Consider the following 18,875-nt stretch of genomic DNA (forward strand, 5'->3'; position numbering starts at 1 on the left):
AATACTGCGGAGCTGCTTGATAAACTCACTGATGCAGAGTTTTTGGTGTGGAGCATGTCCAAACCCAGACTGATACAGTCCTGCCTCTTGCTGCCTTGCCAGCAGTGACCAATACTTCAGATGGTTGAAAAGAGTATTGTAAGGAGTGCCTTGTGCTGTCTGTAGGCTGCTCATCTGAGATGTGGAAAATAGAGACTGCTGCCATGTATGGCAATGATGAGAATTATCTCACAGATTTATGTGAAGTTCTTTACAGTCAGATTATTGTTTCTTTCAGTTTCTCCTTCTCAGTTTTACGTTATTTTTGCCAGAATAACTGTGTTCTGGATCAGAGGCAGACCGAGGCTGCAGTCCTTTTTGCAATGCTGGTAAGGCGGAGGAAAAAGTGAGAAAAATATGTGGATGAGGAGGAAGTCAGAAATATAGATCCAAAGGAGCAGAGACATAAGATGCAGTAGTGAATATGCGACAAGCTGGTCAGATCGCTGTAAGTGTCATTGGAGGAGTTAAAAAAAATTCTGTTCCTGCAGCTTATGTTTGGTCCTCTTAATTTTCTACCCACCTTGGAAACCACTGTGAGTTACCTAAAAACACTGGCTTGTCTTTGTTACATAAAATATTGCCTGCTTGCTGCCAGAAACCTGAGACCGGAGTCTGCAAATACGGAATGCTCCTGAATGACTTCTCTGGAAGTGTTTTTGGTTGCTGTGGTGATTATCCATCTGTTTAAATACTTTATATGTGAGATTCTAAACTCGTTTGTTGTGGAGATTTTCTTGAGTTGTGAGAAAAACAGCATTAATGCCCAATTACCCCTGTGAATTTGGTTCTCTTTGACAGTTGCCTTCTCCATGGCACGGCATTGCAAATCCACTTCTCCTTTCAAATACCTCAGGAAATGAGGTGACCTATCTGCAATATTTCCATTCACACCCACATTGTGTTGTTTTTATCTTGTCTTTCTCTGGACAGTGTTTTCTAGTTAATACCAGCTTATAAAAGAAAACAACGCAAAAAACAGGCAACATCATAAAAGATATTTGTTTCATTTTAAAAGACTCTCAGAAGAAAAAAAAAAAAATACTGCATTCAAACTGCCACCTTTTAAAGCAGCCTAAATGTTCTCACTTATAATAAAAGTAAGAATTGTTCAACCTGTACTGTCCAAACAGTTCTCGTACCTTTAAATCACCCATTAAAAGTTTGGCTTTTTTTTCCACTTGCTTCTGAGGCAACTTTTGAAATTTCCACCCCTCAGTGGCAGCATGCTGCATTCCCATTCTATGTCACTTGGGACTTAAATGTACTAGCATGTATTCTTTGTGTCAGGGGTTACAGTGTTTGTTTTTATGACTAATAATGTGGACCTTGGGAGCCACATATCAAAGCGCCATTGAGGAAATATCTAAACCTCTGTTAAAGTGTAATCCCTTTCAAGGCATGTCCATACAGGAGAGCAAAGACATCTGAAAGCTCTCAACTGCCCATGCTCCAAGCTGCCTTGGAAGCAAGCCTGTTCCAGCGTAGAAGTCCTTTAACTTCTGTGCCTCCACTAATGGCCCCTGTGACATTCTCCTGGTGAGTACAGCATGCAGAAAGCTGTATTTCCTTCAGAGTAGATACAGTGATTTGGGAAAACTACTGCCTAAAGTGTAGCTCACTTTAAAACAATAAAGTTAAACAAGGGCAGGTTTCATGCATGCTCATTCTTGAGAATGAAGCCAGTGTAAGATCTAAACATTCATTTAACTCTCACTCAGGTCTCACGTTGAGTGAATTTTGCCCAAATATACTTCACACAGGTATCAAGATTTGCTTCTTTGTACTTGGTGTCTGAACTTATGCTTATTGATGTTGGAGTTCTTGACATATCCTTTGTTCTGCGAAGCTATATGAAAGAAGCCATAATTGGTTCTTAGACACCATGATATTTATAATCATTTAGGAACCTCAGAGAGAGCAATCACTGAGGGTTTTATAGATAGTCATCATCTTTATGAAGTGTAGGATCTATTTCTGTATTGTCTGTTGGACCCTGCTGAGAACCTCCGTTGTCCTGCTCAGCAAAAAGCTGCAAACTCAGCGTGGGCTCTGCTTCTTTCAAGGATGTGTGCATACATCTCTTAGAAATCAGCAGTTACAGTTGCTTCATTAGACCTCTAATAACATCTCTACTTCATTTTCCTTCCAAATATGTTTACTTCAGGGTTGACGCTTATAATGTCATCTCAAAAGAAAGAGGCTCTCCTGACAGATTTACAGTTATTATAAAATATGATGCTATCTGCATACAAATGGACAGTAGGAGCTTTAAAGAGATTTTCCCTATTATTGCTGCCCAAGGAAGCAATAAAAATTTAACATTTACCATTGGGAAACACCTGCAGAGATTAAATTAAAACTAGATTATATGCTTATCAGTTAAATGTTACAAAAGCAAACTCTTTAGAGATTAACATAAAAAGCATTGCTATACAAATCTTATTAACGGCTTCGCTCTCAGTACAATCCATTCTACACCTCCGCTGCTCAGTTGTTCCACGTGTGCAACTTATTAAGTCTTTGTGCAGCTGTACAGTGTGGAGGCAGGGCAGCCTTACTGAGGGCTCTGCTGTCCTGCTGGCAAATGCCTATGCTGATATTTAGATTTGTCTTTAAAAGTTGACCTCAAGTACCATTTGTCCTTCTCTTTCTGATCCTAGCTACTTTCTGAAGGACTCTTTCCATTACACGCTGTGTTTCTTGAGCATGGAACTGAGATGTGTTCTGAGCTCCTGCATGGAGTTCTGCTGGGAATATACCTGGAAACCATGCACCTTTGCTATTGAACTCTTTCTTTATTAAGGTCAGCAGGACAGAGGATTTTTAAAAGGCTGGGAGCAGAGAACAAGACACTGTTGTTGCTGATAGCAGATATCTGTGCTTAGTTCATGCAACCTTCAGTACGTGGTGAACATATTACAGAAATTGGAGTCTAGGAGGCATATGGGCTGGAGTTACCTCTGATCTGGAAATTCAGAAAGCTCCAAGGCTTTAAAAAGCAACAGGCCTTTGGAGAATTCTGAAGCACATATGGGAATACACAACTCAGCAACAGCCACATCTTCAATTACTTACACTAAGGCTCAGGCCATAAAGAGCTTTGATTGTGGAGATCCAACTCGGTTTGATGGATCAGCAGAGCGTGACATTGACAGGACATTCAGATTGTTTGTGACGTGATTGTAAAATAAATCTTGCCATTTCCCAGGGACAGATGCAAAGGGCCATGGCTCTGTAAACATTTCTCCTCTGGACAAATCTGACCTAGGAACCCCATGGCCATTTTTTCCAACCACTTGCCATATCCTCCGTTCTGTCAGCGTAGACCTTAGCATTTAGTTAGGTGAGTTGGGAGCATGGAAGGAATCCAATTCCAATCCAATTCCAATCCAATTCCAAGCCTATCAATTTAGGCTTATGAAAATATGGAAAATAGAGCATTGATCTATAGGAGTGGGGGATGCTGAGGTTGAAGGGCATAGCCAAAGACTGGGGTGCAGAAATAGCTGGAACTTGCTTTGCAAGGGAGAAAAATGACTATGCAAGCATGGCCTAACATTTTAAGTAATAAGTGTTTGTTGGCCCAGACGATATTCACTGAAAGAGGTTAGGGAGTGTTCGAACAAGTATATCCAGATCAGAAGGGTGGTAACCTATTGCAAAGCAATGCTCACAAGCCCCTGGGCAGACTGAGGGAGGACTCTTTGTCAACACAGCTGGGTTTGGGAGGAGATATGTGTCCACAGACACAGCTCCCTGCACTGTCACAGTGTGCACCAGTCTTCCCTTACACCTCCCTCCAAAATGTAAGATAATGTGTCTTCCAGCAGTGCTGTAGCGTGCAGTTTGCCCTCCCACGTACCTGAAGGGATGAACTGTACCTTAGCATTTTTATAACAGACTGTCCTTTGAGGGTAGGTGTTTGATGATCAGCAGAAGCCATAGGCACATCCGAATTCTGGGTGTGAGTTTGTTCTGTCATTTTATTTGGACGAATTACAGTATTTAACTTGGAATGGCCTGCTCGTGTCTTTTGCTTGACTTTCAGGCTCTGAGCTGTGTGAATTACTGACATGGGAATTTGAGATGTCATTTTTCAAAAATGACATATGTTTTTGTATGTACCTGTATCCAAGATGGGGAAACTACTTAACTGCAGTCTGAATTTTCCAGTCACTATATTAAGTAATTCACTCCTACTGCCACTAGAGGTGTAACATTCTCTTGTGCAAATACCAAAGGAAACATTTGGTTGGAAGCCTTGCCCGTATTAATATTTCATTTTTCAAATAATGCTTTTAATCTGTTGGTTTTTTTTGGGGGGGGGGGGGATTGTTTTTTTTTTGCTTTTTTTTTTTTTTTGAGGCCTCATCCTACTCAGCCTTTTCCTGTTAGGAACTCTGTCTCTTATTGAACTAAAGCTAACTGCTTGTGAGATGAAATGCCACTTTGTCATGAAAGGATGCAGAACTGAGTGCTCGTTTAAGCTGCATGAGAAGCTGAACTGTAGTGTCAGTCACCACGTTGGTCACCTGTGACTGGCTCACACACAAGCTTGTACCAGCACGTTTACAAATCTTGTTTCACGTTGCCTGTTGTTCTCCTGGATATTTATGTTCATTCTGAAATGCAAACATAAGAGAATATGATTTGAAATTAATTTCTTTATTATGACCAGCTTTCACTCAGATAGAATCTTCCTTCTGAAGCTCATTAAAACATCACAAAAGTCCCATGTCTCTACCAGGGCTGGCAGGAGAAGTGTGGCCTACGCCGAGGTTTAATCACAGCTCTGTGTGCTCTGTGTGCGTGCTGCTTGAGTGCAAGGCAGGGGATGGTTCTGAACCGAGCTGTGGGGATTCTGTGAGAAAGCAGAGGTTGACTAAATGAGGACTAACTACAGCCCTGCTGGAGCACAGCCTCTGACTGTTTGAAGCTGCAGACTTTCTTTCAGAGCTTCTGACACACTCAGCAGCAGGCTGCCAGCGCCGTGCTGCATGCACACATGCTGGGAGCGCTGAGTTGATGGGAGAACTGCCCTCTGTGCCCCTGCACTGCTCAGGCCCAGCAGCACTCCTGCTGCAACCTGGCATTTCCACATGCTGCTTTTCACCTCTTCCCCACTTTTGCCTGATAAACACACCGATGGCAGCTAAGAGAGACGAGAGCGCGGCAGCTTGAGAGCGAGTGTGGTGAAAGCTGTGCCTTGAGCTCTAGCCTGAACTGCAGCTCTCTTCCATCACAGCAAACCCACACGCAGTCTTTCTGCCATGTCCTCCTTTCAGGATTTGCCCACCTAACTCCTGGCTCAGCCACGAGAAACAGAAAAACAGGAAATCCCACGGTGAATGCTGGAGGGAGAGAGCTCTCTTAAGAGATCTGTGAAGTTTAGTAGGTTATTTGGAGTGCAACTGAAACTTCAGAAAAAGACGTGTGTTATGGATCTATTGAAATGTAGAATCTGTTGTAATGTGGTCTGTGCAGTACTTATCAGCACTGCGCTGCACGGCTCAGTACTGAAAAGTTATTCTGAAGGGGAAAATATTGAAATGACACCAGATGCTCTCAGAAATGTTGCTTTTCCCCTGAAGTGAATATCTGACAAAGTTATTGATTTCTTGAAAGATTCAATTACCATAAGAGTGGGCCTTTGATGGCAGAGGTGTTTCCAGCACAAACTGACACACAGATCCTCTCAAAATTTCTGGTCTAGTACAGCCTTTGGGTTGCTTCTTTTCCAAATGCAATGCTAACAGCACAGTTAAAACAGCACAGTACAGACAATGTAGATACAGCACTTGGTGTATCTTCTATTTTAGTTTCTTTGTGCTTTTTGTAGTAAATGCTGATAAATTTGCCACGACCTTACTACAATCACAAGAAATTTTTGACTACAAAAAACACTTTGCAGGTGAGACACTTTGGATTGTACTGGGATAAAAGTTGATGAAATAATGCCACCAACATTATGACAATGTGTGATATAAACTGGATCCCCCAAATGTATTGAATGCAACAGCACTGCTATCTGACCTTGCTATTAGCAAGAATATGCCATTTATCTACAGCTCCCCCTTGTACAGCTTTGTGGCATACACAATCCTAGGCAGCAGATTTGCTGTGCAGTTCACGGGGGTGGTTCTATCTAACGTGTTACTAACATCTCGTCTCCCAAAAATCGGAGAATGGGTGGCAATCTGCTAAATTTTATCCACAATTTTGGTAATTCTTCCAAATGATACAGTTCAGTGTCATCTTGACCTTCATGTTTTTCACAGGGAACAGTTACATAAAAAGGATGAATGAACAACAACAAAAGAGGAAGGCTGGGATCGTATAATTTGAAAACTGGAACCACCTGCATTTATGATTTCCTGTTTAGGTGAGGGAGGCAGACTGAATAGTTGTTAAAGCTCATTATTGTAAGTAACAGAATAGAGATTCTGCTGTAATTTCTGTCATACATTTACTCCATGGCCCTGGACAAGCATTTAAAACCAGGCTGCGAATGTCACCTCCTTTACATTAGAAATGTACTAGGTGTAAAAATTCTGAAAAAAAATCAAACTTGTGAGCAAAAGTCAAAATTGTGCTTTCTTTGCTGGTAAAGAAAATGAGGCAAACAGCAGTCAGCTGTGATTTTCAGTGACAACAGTACCTTTGAATCCTACTGATTTAATTTCTCCCCTAGCGAATAAGAATAAAACACTTGAACCATTGGAAGCATATTGAATGTGTTTGTTTATGTGACTGGTAACAGTTGGGATTAATGTTTGTCACTGAACCAAAATATTGGCAAGTACAAAAGTAATACAAGCGCATCACTGATTCTCAATCTTGCTGGTCATTTATGAGCTCCTTTATTGCCTTTGATGAGATATGAAAGGCACAACTTTCATACAAAGAAATAATTTAATTATTTGATATGCCCATAGCTGTGGTTGGACAGAAGGCTTTCACTGTGTTATGATCCCAAACCAGATCTAAGCTCATCCAGAGAGCTTCCTCCTGTCTGTTGATACTGAGATTTAACATGGCCTTAAGAAACTCAGGTCAGGTTTTTGACTTCTTTCCTTGCCGTGCAGGATTTTGAGGTGCACATCTGCCAAGGCTCACAGCATTGGAAAAAGGTCTGGTCCTCTGGAGGCAACAGCAAACAGCCTCTAGACTTGAAGCCAGAAATTCATACACTTTCTTCATTGAGGTCCCTGGAAATTGTCATGTTTGATCCCCTGGCTCAAAATTCAGGTAGCATGGGAAGCTGTTGGAGAAGCAGCAGGTTAGCCTCAGTGCCACACAAGCTCACTGAGTTTTCATTCAGCTGCTGTATTTGAGGCCTGCCTACTTCTGAGCTTAATCATTCTTCAAATATCTTCCAAACTAACAATTCAGAACACTGACATATGTAAATTCATAGGGTTTGCTAAAGCAGCTTGCTTATAGTTTCATTAACCTTGGAAGCAATAAGCAATAGTCTTTTCAGAGGGAGGACTGGGTTGCTTTGTCATTCTAGGTCTTGGTTCGGGATTTTTTCCTCTGTTGCATGTTAAAATTTATTTATGGTCTCTGTGCCACAGTGACTGATATTGCTATCCTCTGATGCCTTTTGGAAATGTAACAGAAGCAATTTCTAGCTCATGATACAGGAAACTCCTATGTACCAATACATAAAAATTAAGATGAAGGCAGAATCTCTGGAGAGACCTAGATGTGAGAGTTGTGCCTGCATGCTTTCTTTGTTGGAAAGTGGCCACAAAGTGAAGAGTTTTCCCAAGCCTATTTAGATCCCCATAAGTGGATTTTGGCAGGAGTCAGGATATGGCCACTGCCAGCTGCCTGTTGAGCATGTATATGTTCTATACCTCTGTGAAATTAACAATTAGGCTATGATGAGAAAGTAAATCTCAGTAGGAAAGAACAGTTAGCAAAACCCTAAAGCTCGTAAGTCATTCATTGACCTCAGATTTCATTTATTTTAATGAAGTTAGGGAAAAAAAATATTGAGAAAGACCTGGTCAATGAAATAAGATAGCACTCTTTTGACTAAAAGATTAGCTGAATATAATGCTTATACACAGACAGCTTCGTATAGTGCTTCAAGAATAGTTTTTAAAAATGTGAGATTTTCACTCTGTGCTTCAATAGAGTTGCACTGAACTACAACAGTCTGCATATCGTACATGCAGCAAGTGCAGCAGCTTTCTGTAGCACTGTTGTAACCCTGCCCTACCCTCTTTTACTGCCCTCCCTGTTTGCCACATCACCAGCTGCCTTAGCTTGTGATCTTGTGAACGTGCTGGTAGCAGAGCCTGGGTGCAAGGAGCCATGGGACAGGCCTCTGAGTCTGAGCTGAGCTTCAGCAAGCTGCAGCTTTGCAAGATGGGAAGTAAGAGTTCAGCTTGATAACAGATACCCTTTGCTTTTGTTTTGAAAATAGTAGATGAGCAAGAGAAATATTATGGTTTTATCTGGTATGCAGCAAGGCTTTAAATTTGAGTTTACTTACCTCTACGCTCTCCACATATCCCTTGTTTGACCACAGGTTTTCAAACACAGCCATGGCAGGGTTACAGGGTAATTGGCTGGCAGCCAAAGGACTGTATTTAATTAGTGAGGAATGCACTGGTCATAGCAGCATTCCCTATAAGAGCCACAACCCACGTAACTACAGGTGCTGTCCTGCTCTCTCTTCAATCTCAGGGACTGTTCTTCATGCAGTACTGCATTTAGCAGTTTGTGCCACATATGGAAAAGAATATGCTTACATGCTGCTATCAGAGTATTTCTATTTTCTGTTCATTGCTCTGTCAGAGATGCAGGCGATATCTTTGGATTTTAGGGTCCTGCTGCCCTCTTAGTCTTAGAAGGGAAAAGGGGCCGTGTGGTCCTGGTAGGAATCTCCAAATCGTAAGGACTGAGATTAAACCTTGTAGGGCACAGTCCATATTAGTGACTTTTCCCAGGAGAACCAAGTTGCAGCAGTGTTGGGCAATTTAGGACACCTTTGCCTTACTGCAAGTACCACTTATTTTGTATTTTTTGTTTTGTGTGATCCAAAGCTGAGAATACAAATGCTATGGAAACCTTGAGTCATCAGTGGCTCATTGCAAACTTCTGCTGTGCCTGGCCATCATTAGGTTTTTTGTGATCTTCCTTCTTGGATCTTCCATCCTGTTTTCTTTCTTACGCGTATGTAAAGTCTGTGCCTAGCGTTGATCACCCACCATGTCCTGTTCTCTCCCCCACTCTGCTGCTTTCTTCTCTATTTCTATTTTGTCCTGCTGCAGAGTAGTAAAAAGAGGGAGCAGGAGGCGTATGTGTTGGGAGCAAAGGGGATGTTGGAGAAGAGATATTGAAAGGAGCAACAAGAAAGGATGGGAATGCTTGGGTGTGAGGGACAAGCTGCCTGCCATTGGCACAGGGACACAACAGTACATAAATTGTGCCAAGCTGGAGGAGTATTGGGGTGATGAACGAGCGTGATGTGATACGGGAAATGGCTGGCACAAATTCCCTGTTCAGTTGGATTTTCCTTGCAAACACAATGGATTTAGTTGAATAGGGAATGATTACAGTTTGAAAATGTTTCTGACTGTTCTGCAATTGTTTGGAAGAGAACTGGCATTGTTATAGCTTTTTTAAACAGGGTGGACAAAATCATAATTGCAAAGTTTTGTCTATTATAATTGTTGCATATAAAATCTTCTATTAAAGTTGTTTTTTTTTTTTTTTTTAATGAAACTGAATGACTTCAAGGTGGAGTTTGTTTTTTTCTTTTGTTTGCATTTTTCCTTGACTTTTTGCTCTCAGGTAAATTGCTACTTGCACTTAATTATGGAGGCCTTAATACGCCTCTACTGTTTTGTAAACAGCATCAAATTGTTACTGAGGATTGGGAACTTTTTTTTTTTTTTTTACTGAGAATGGAGGGCAGCTGCAATGTCTTCTCTTTCAAAACTGAATATGAGATACAGAGGCCACAATTAAATGCAAAAACATAAATTACATTTTTCCTTGTTTTAATGTGAGATTTGCACTTAACTGGAAAGAGTGAATGCTACATTCTCTCTACACAATTGCTAGTATCTTTGCTGCAGGGACAGTGGTTGGTTGGACTGTGAAGCTTTGCCAGAAGTATCTTCTACCTTAAGAGAAAGGCTGCCAGAAGATATGAAAGAGCCAAGCAGGAGAATGCAGAGAACTCTTGACCACTCATTACTAACATGCACCACTTGGCCTTGTAGCTCTGCACTGAGCAACAGGAACTGCCACGCTGTTTCCAGGAACAGCCAGTGGCAGATGGTGAGAGATGCAGAAAAAGTGCACGTGCACAAACATCTTGGCTTGGTGTATCCTGTGTATCCTCCTGGCTTTGGGAGATCAGTGTGGTAAAGGTTCTGGGAAAACCCAGAGGTTTCATTTACAGTATTGTAAACTGTATTTATTTGCTGTTGATCACACTGTCCATGAATTTGTGTGATGTCTTTTAAAATCCATTTTTAGCCTCCGCAATCTCTTGAAGCAATGACTGCCACTGTGTAATGATGGACTGCACCAAAGAGTGCTTTCTTTTGGGTGTGTTGGTTTTAAACCTGCGTAATGACTTTGTTGGATGCTCCTTCAGCTTTTATATTAGAAGAGAAAGCAAACAGTTACACTGCATCTCCCATCTCCATTCAGGATTTTATAGACTGCTATCACTTCTCTCTGCGGTCATTAATTTTTTTTTTCCAACCTGAAGAGCTTTTGCTTATTTAATTTCTTCTTGTAGTGAAGCTGTTCTGTACCTCAAAAAGATAAATGTAGACTTCTTATTACTGCTCTTTCTTCTTTCTCTCAGGTAGAAGTGCTGAGGAAACCTTATACAGGAATACTATATTAAAAGATTATTTGGTCCCTCCTTGTGCTAAAATAATTAGCCTTCAGCTCCTAGAAGTTGCCAAAAGTTTCTGAAAGGAAGAGAAAACTGCTCTTTAAACCTCTCCAGTTTGAGGTTGCATTCATATCCTAAAGTAGATAAGAGCACACGGCAAGTAAACAGGAGAAATGTCTGGATTTGAAGTCCTCTTAACTGCCAACAAACCTTCAAGCTTAATACACAGAATTTGATTGAGTGCAAGGATGTGACAAAATTGGGACCTGAGAGATCAGGAAGTTCAGTAAGGCTGTACTGAGCAACGTCAGCAGAGCTAAACAGGAACAGAGAGCAGAATGTGTGGGTTGTTGGCTTTTTTCTTTTTGTTTGTTTTTTCTTTGTGGCTTTTTTTTCCCTCCCCATTTAGTCCAGAGTCAGTGCTGCATCTTCTGACATGGGTAAATCTTAAGAGAAGGAGATAAAAAATTAAATAAAAAGTTGCTCTCTTCTCTATGTTCCCATCTGGCATCAATATCCAGTTTGAGAAAGGCAAATGCAGGTGTCTTCAGACTCATGGGAAAGCATCTGCTAGAGACCTTGCTGTCCTTTCATTCTGGCAGACTTGCAGTTTTCCACCTTGTGCCTTTTGTTGTGTGTGTCCCACTGCATCAGATTCAAGCTCTTCAAAACTCAAAGCAAAGGTTTGCTGCTGTGTCTCAGTTCTGTGAGTTTCCTGTATGGTCTGTGCTGCTGGCAGTCCTGCTGCACCTCACTGCCTGCTCCTGCCATCTCCTTTCATCGTGTCATCCTATGCGTGGAGCTGATCTAACAAGACAAAGGTTTTGTCTCTGATTATGCTTTTACTGGAAACATGTTCCAAACACCTACTGGATACTTAAGGAGGTGAGCCTTTCCCTCCTCTTCCTTGGTTATCTAAAATAAAACTAATTATTGACTAATAAAGTACCTTTGTTTTGTTCTCCTGTACACTTGCTTTTTGCTGAGTTTCCTTCTAATGCCAGCAGTGCTTCTTGGGCCTTTCTCTCCTGTCCCGCCTTGTTGTTTTGTTACCACCCACTCATTAGATCATGTCTGAAATTAGCTTGAGAGAACTACAGGGCAGGGTTGATTTCTTGTCTTTTTACTGAGGGCTTGGCACAGTTTTGAGTGGCTTTCAGACTGGGGGCAGGGTGAGGAGTGATAGCAGCAAAATAAGTCATTGTGCAGCTTGGGGAAACCAAGGCAGGAAGGCCAGGTAGCTGCAGAAGATGCTGGTTGAAGGTCTGTAGGAGGAACAGTAGCAGCTTATGTAGCACTAAAGCTTGTGCTTTGTGTAGACAATCCTGTTTCTTTAACCATCTTCAGTGAAAAACAGTCATTTGGATAAAATTCTGAACTCTTCTGGGGAAAAAATAACATTTTCTAAATGCCTTGTATTTTACCATAAGCATTTTCGTTACACAGTGTTTTCTGTAGTAGCTTTGTGTTGTTTTTGTTTGTTTGTTTTGTTGTAGTTTTGTTTTCTTGACAACTAAATAATGATAAATGTATTGAGGCCATTAAAAAATTCAGTTTCAGCAAGGTGAAAATGATGACCTATTAAAGTGATGTTTTTTCTGAGACACTACCTTGTGCCCCATCTCTGTGCTGGCTGGGGATAGTGGGTGTTCCCCTGTGGACTGAAATGATGCTGAGGGCTGAAGAGTGACTCACAGCCCAAAAGCAGAGTCGTGGGTATGTACAGAACTTGGGGCTCCCTGAGACTTGCAGTGGGCTTGGTGTGCTTTGGATCAGGTGCAGGCAGGATGTGGAATGCACCATCAGGTAAACTTTCTCTGTTGGAGATACTTTTGAAAGCTGTAAGGGGTAACTTCTCTTGCAAGCAAGACGTGCATAGATGATATAGTAGAAAGCCATAACTGTGTCCAGCAATGAAACAGGTGTGGCTTTACCTTTATGGTAAAATCTCTCAGTTCAGAGTAGATCCCCAGCCTATGTGAGTGTTCTTTGTCTATCTTGTATTTTGCCTTGTAGAATAAATAAAAAACAAATCTTGTTACTTTGCACGTTCATGTAGTTCACATTGCTGCTTTCCACATGCGTACTACTCCAGATTTATATATATATGTTTTTTTAATATAATGCCTTTCATCCAAAGATTCTCAAGCTGCTTTGGCCCAGTTCCCAGGTACAGCTTAGCAACATTTAGCATAAGACCAGTAAAAGGAAGTAATGGGGAATTTCACACAGTTCTTGGCTGGCTGTCAATTCAAAACGCACCTACAGGTCAGAGCATCCCCAGGGCTCCTCCAGCCTCTGAGCCCCTGCTTGTGGCTGTGACTGCCTGCTACACACAGCTCCTGCCTCAGGCCACCAGAAATCCTTCTGTTCTTTTCTCTGTTGTCTCCCAGCATGCATAAGAGATGATAATCTTTGTTGGGAAAACTCAGTGAGATTTGCAGGGTCTTAATCTGATGCTATTTGCAGTTTGATCACAAAGATGCTGAGGCCCGTATTTTAGATTTTGTATCTCTCTGCGGATGCATAGATATGTGCAGTATTCTAATTTCTTTTTCTCATCTTCACGTTCACAGTAACTCATTTCTCCAGCTTGCTATACTTACTGTTTCGGTTTCTTTTCCAGTAGTCAGGATGGTTTTTGTTTGTTGTTGCTTTCTGTTATTGCTTCAAACTTTCTGAATGTTGTTTCTTCTCTGGAGGGATTGTTGGACTTTGAAATCAGCTCTCAAATGGAGAGCCTCTGGAAGTTTGTTACAGCATGTTTTGCTGTTCAAAGCTTCTCCTCGGAGACATTTTGTCAGAGTTTTGCTTATCTACCACTATTGCAAAACGATCCACCATCTTATGCAATCAATCACTTCTTCATAGCCTTCTCACTGGTCTTTAAAGCAAAATAGAAATTAAACTGTACCTGCTGTTATGCAGGTAGTGGTGATCTGTCTTTTACCTTTGGACCACAGGCAGTGTCAGCTGTGTTCACGTGGAAACCTTGCAGAGACACTTGGGAGCCCTCTGGACCATGATACTCTTTGGTGGATGCAGCTGGCAGCCCTGTGAGGGCCTGAGGATTGTGCTTTCTTTCCTGAAAGAGCCAAAGACAGGACAGTTCAGTCTGTTTTGTGGAGCTGTGTTTGTGCACTGTTGCTGCCCTGCTGGCAGCAGCTTTCTAGGAATGGCTGTGTGGCAAGGAGTGTAGCTGGAGGTTCACATCTCTCCTCAGTGTGGTTGCAACAGAACTGAAATGCAACCTTGCCCACCTTCCTGGCCTCTGTAATGTACAGCAAAGGCTTAAACTGTGGGTTTGGGGTGGGGGAGAGAGAGAGAGAGAGAGAGGAAACAATGCTGGCTGGACTCTTCCCCTTCACTAAAAGGCGTCTTTTACTGCATGGAAGAGATGACATGACTTAATGAAACTCTCAGATGTTCCTTGAATTATTTTCCTGAGCATAGAGCTTTCTCTTTTGTGGTTAAATATGACAGTTATAGTGCTGTATTTATGCACAGTCAATAAATCAGCAGAAAATGGGCTGCAGACAGGGCATGTATCTGTTGTCTATTTCTTATACTTCAGCTGAAAATGGAATTTTTGAATTCACTGAAGCCTGTGAAAAGAAATTCAAGTGCCATGAGAGGTTCACACAAAGTCTGAAGGCACACAGTAATGTGGGATTTGCACCTCAGCTTCAGTTACTGTCCTCTACTCTGCAAACGCACACTCTTCAAATGTTGTAGAAAGCTGACTGACTTTCAAACTGACTTGTCTTTAGTGGAGGGATAACTGAAAGGAAAATGGAGCAAGTGGAGGGGGCAGAAGCCTTTAAGGGCTGAGTTACAGTTTGTGGAAGCACGTAGCGTACTTAAAAATCAGAAAGGAAAAAAAGTGCTGCTGAGCAATGTCCTGGAACATTCTCGTCTACTTTTTGTTGTTGTATTTGTTTTTGTGTTTTTTTTCTTTCCAGAAGGGGCTGTGTGACACAGTGGCAGAAGAAGCCTGTTCTCTTCCATTGTCTGGCTCAAGAATGGCAAACTGCTGAGTGGTGAGAGTATTTAGCCCTGATAGAGCACAAAATATCAAAGGTCTCGAATTTGCTCAGCTTCTGCCATCTCAGATACAATTCTCTATACCCCCACTCTGCCATATAGTTACCAGAGCTTTGGAAGGATAAAGTTATTATTTAGCACAAGTTTTTATTTTTAATCTTAGTAGAGATGGAGTGCACACAAATTCATACTGAAATCAAAGATTTCATATTTCCGAAAGGGACAATATAGATTTATGGCTGGCTAAGTGCTGAACACCTCTAAAATCTCACTGTGAATACTGAAACTTTTGTCTGATGTGCTACTACACAAATCCCTTAGCCCTGTGGCAGCTCCTTTTCTGGTTAATGAGGATTATGCTTCCCAACTTCCCATGGATTCATTATTGTTTTTACAGTTACTGAACAGTTACCATTTTTGCTCTGGCTTGAAGCTTTTTAAATAAGTCATCAGGGCAGCTGTACTGCAAGACCAAGACAGGGAGCTGCATAAGTGGAAGGAGGTTTGAAGGATTTAGCCTTGGAACCAGATTTTAAATGGATATTTTCTGACTAAGGTATCAAGCACGTCTCAGATTCATATGGCCAAGTGGTGCCAAAGCTGATGTTCTTTGGTGTCCCAAGGAACAGGGCTAGAGTCTCACAGCTATGTTGCTTTTTCAGATAAGAAAGTAGGGGAGAAAAAAAAATAACAGATGAAGCAATACAAAAGGGTTAAGAAGTATTTGTTAAAGCTAAAACCTGTTAGATGCCACAGCTTAGATGTTATGCTGTGTTAGGACAAGAAACAGAAAAATAATAACTTATTGGCGCAGCAGGAAAATATGCAATTGATCTGTTTGATCATTCTTACAAAATAATGCTTCTTTTTACTGCTTGACAGAGTATCTACACAGGAGTGATTTCAAAATATTTAATTGTAGGGGAGCTTACTCTGCAGTAGCTGTTCTGGTTAATTTCCCCTTAGAGAAAATTTCCTTAATGATCAGAGCTAAAGAAATTGAAATGAGTGTAATTTCAATTGAAAATTAAGAATACTTTGAACTTTATAGATGTAACAAATGTCTGTCACCTTAGTTGCCAAGTAGTCAGCACTGAAAAAGGCAAATTCTGTAGAGTGGTAGTAGTATGGAACTACTTGCTCTTACTGCATTCATGCATGTTAGCAACAGTGGTGTCCATTATTTTCAGTAATAATAATTAAAAACAAACAAACAAACAAAAAAACCTCTTTAAGTAAATGACTTGTGTAATGCCCAGAAAGTTGCTGGACTGTGGCTTTTGTGGTATCCAGCAGGAGCAAGCTCTGAAAGCCAGAATTCTCAAGAGAGGGAGAGTATGTGAACCTTGCCTGCTGCTGCCCTTAGAAAGGTCACCCTCTGAAACTGGAAACAGTGTTTTGTCTTGACCTTTAAATATTACCTTTGAATGTGAGAGAACTGGCTTTCAAATTTCAGGCAGTCTGGGCTAAGAAAAAAAAAAATCAACATGAAAATGTGAGGGTATGAACTTGTAATTGTTGAGCATTTGACGCAGCCTGGCTCGAGGACACTGTAGGACGTGAGGCCCCTGGATTGCCAGTCTGAATTGGCTGAGATCAGCTGGAATCAAAAGTTAGTCTCTGACTTCATCTGGTTGATGTGAGAGAAATGCATAGGTGGCCTCATCAAGTTCTCAGTGCAGGAACCTAACAGTATTAGCTGGCATCTCCTACCAATAGTTTACTTTCCATTCAGGCCTTAGCAAATCTATTCCTATCTAGGAGCTGTCTTTCCAGCCTGACGTGCAGCAGTACAAAAAATATGGTATCAGCATTTTTGCCTTATCTGTAGAGATTCAAATCCTGTTCCTGCAGTCTGGCTCCATTGATATGCACTAATACTTACATAAAATTATTTATCTGTTTATCCCTCCTGGCATTTCTGCTATGATTGCTAACATTCAGAAACTTTAAACACAGCTGCAGTCACAGATATGTAACTTACAGAGAGGGCCTAGATAATGGAATGGAGAGGCTCCAAGTTTGACAGTACTTGTTTTCAAAATAAGCTGCTTCTCAACTATTAATTAATCCACTTAAAGCACACTACAATTAAATACTTTGATAACGTGACGTGAAAAATATTTGCAGAAGCTTTTAAAACAAACCCCCACGAACCTCTTTCTGCAAACAATGTGGAGATTTGGCACTCTCTTGTATCCTGATTGTTTCTGTGACCACAAGGAACAAATGCATCCCTGAATTACCTGGGTTTACATCTGATTATTTTGATCAACATGGGTAATGGTATCTTTACCAACCTTTGCATTTTGTAACGCTTTGTAATGGGGATTTTAGCATTCACCTGCGGTGTTGTGAAATAACTATTGCCCAAGGAGCTTTGAGAAACAGAGCGAGAACTGTGCCTCTGCTTATTATTTGAACAAAGAGCGAGAAAAAATATGCAGAAAGAGCCTTTGCATGTAAAAACACTGGAAAATATTATTAGCTACTTAATTACTGCTAACTAAGATTCATGTTGACAGCACTGCTTTTGTGTTTCTTGGATCCAATCCTGGAAGCAAACGAGTAACCGCCAGCAGACAGGCACCGAATGCTGCCCGATGTGCTGCCCATCGCTGGCACTGGGGCTGTGACTGCAGGGCCCGGCTGAGCGGCCTGAACTGAGGCCTGGTGGGTTTTGAATTCCCCCACCTGAGAGGGGAGCGGTGTGTGGTGTGGGGATGGCGGCGTGTTGGCTGTGGAAGTTTGGCTGCAGTTTGCCCTGCCTTCAGCTGGGTGCCCCACTGGCACGGGGTGGGGTGTGGGGGCCCCACGTCCCGCTTTGGAACTCCAGAAGACAACTGTTGCCTGGCCAGAAACCAGCAAATGGAAGGGCGGAGGATTTAGTGCTTAAGTGAAACCTCCAGCGGCCGGGAGCACAGCGGTTATATCACAGGTGATTAGCCCCATTGCTCCACTCCGTGCTCCACGTCTGCTCAGGCAGCCAGGGTAGGCCGCGGCGGGCAGGTGTGGGGCGGAGGCGGCGGCTCGGCCCGGGGGAGCGACGTGCGGAGTGAGTGCCGCGGGCCGGAGCCGAGAGCGGGCCGCGAGGCGCCGAGTCGCTACCCGGAGTTTCCCCCGCCGCCGGGCCGGGCCGGGCCGGGCGGGGCAGCCCCTGGGGCGAAGGGCGGGGAACCCCGCAGAGGGGCGGGGCGGGCTGACAGGTGTGCGCGCGCGCAGGGTTCCTCTGGCACCTCCCTCCTCAACCCGCCTCCCTCCTCATGAATATGCAAATGTGGGTATAATTCGCAGCCAATGGCGTGCGCGCTGGTCACATGGTGCTGGTGGAACCTCAGGGAAGAGAAGTTGAGTCTCGGCGAACACAGCAGCTCAGTAACGCGCCGCAGCCGGAGCGAGCGGAGCCGGGGCGGGCGGACAGGCGGCGGCCGGGGGCGGTGAGCCGCTGCCCGCTCCCTCCTCCCCGCAGGGTGCCCGGCGGGCCGGCGCTCTGCCTGGACCATGCCGATCCTCCTCTTCCTCATAGACACGTCCGCCTCCATGAACCAGCGGGCGTATCTAGGCACCAGCTACCTGGACATTGCCAAGGGCGCCGTGGAGATCTTCATGAAGGTGAGTGCGGGGCCGGGCGCCGCCGCCCTCGTCCGCCCCGTCATCCTGCTCACGCCGTATCTCTCCGCTCTCTCCGCAGCTGCGGGCCCGGGACCCGGCCAGCCGCGGCGACAGGTACATGCTGGTTACCTTCGACGAGCCGCCCTACTGCATCAAGGTAACCGAGCCCCCTCCCCGCCGCCCTGCGCCGCCGTCCCGGCCCCGCCGCGGAGCCGCCCGTCGCGCGGAGGCGGCGCGGCGCGGCCCCGGCCGACCCGGCGGCGGCGGCAGCGGCCGGTGAAGATGGCGGACATTTTGCTTTTGT

At 43.2% G+C, this 18,875-nt stretch overlaps 1 protein-coding gene and 1 long non-coding RNA gene across 9 annotated transcripts in view; both read left to right on the plus strand.

Annotated features, from left to right (window-relative positions):
* Positions 1 to 1,237: 1,237 nt before the first annotated feature.
* Positions 1,238 to 18,391, plus strand: LOC122183023. Of its 2 annotated transcripts, none has more exons than XR_006180069.1 (3): positions 1,238 to 1,578; positions 14,878 to 17,897; positions 18,254 to 18,391. It is a non-coding gene; the product is annotated as an uncharacterized LOC122183023 (long non-coding RNA). The 2 variants fall into 2 exon arrangements; XR_006180070.1 differs by having other exon boundaries at positions 14,878 to 17,632.
* A 4-nt stretch (positions 18,392 to 18,395) lies between these two features.
* LOC122183021 (integrator complex subunit 6-like) overlaps positions 18,396 to 18,875 on the plus strand; it is a 34,059-nt gene continuing 33,579 nt past the window's right edge. For all 7 annotated transcript variants that reach the window (XR_006180067.1, XR_006180068.1, XM_042876740.1 and 4 more), the window contains exons 1-2: positions 18,396 to 18,571; positions 18,651 to 18,728. Coding sequence is in view for 5 of the 7 variants with exons in the window: in XM_042876740.1 (XP_042732674.1) it covers positions 18,461 to 18,571; positions 18,651 to 18,728 (189 nt within the window). In the remaining 2 variants the exon portion in view is untranslated. The remainder of the gene's footprint in view (positions 18,572 to 18,650; positions 18,729 to 18,875) is intronic.

This window comes from Lagopus leucura, unplaced genomic scaffold (genome assembly GCF_019238085.1).
Source record: "Lagopus leucura isolate 7727_CA_CO unplaced genomic scaffold, USGS_WTPT01 Super-Scaffold_100016, whole genome shotgun sequence".
NCBI classification, from domain to species: Eukaryota; Metazoa; Chordata; class Aves; order Galliformes; family Phasianidae; genus Lagopus; species Lagopus leucura.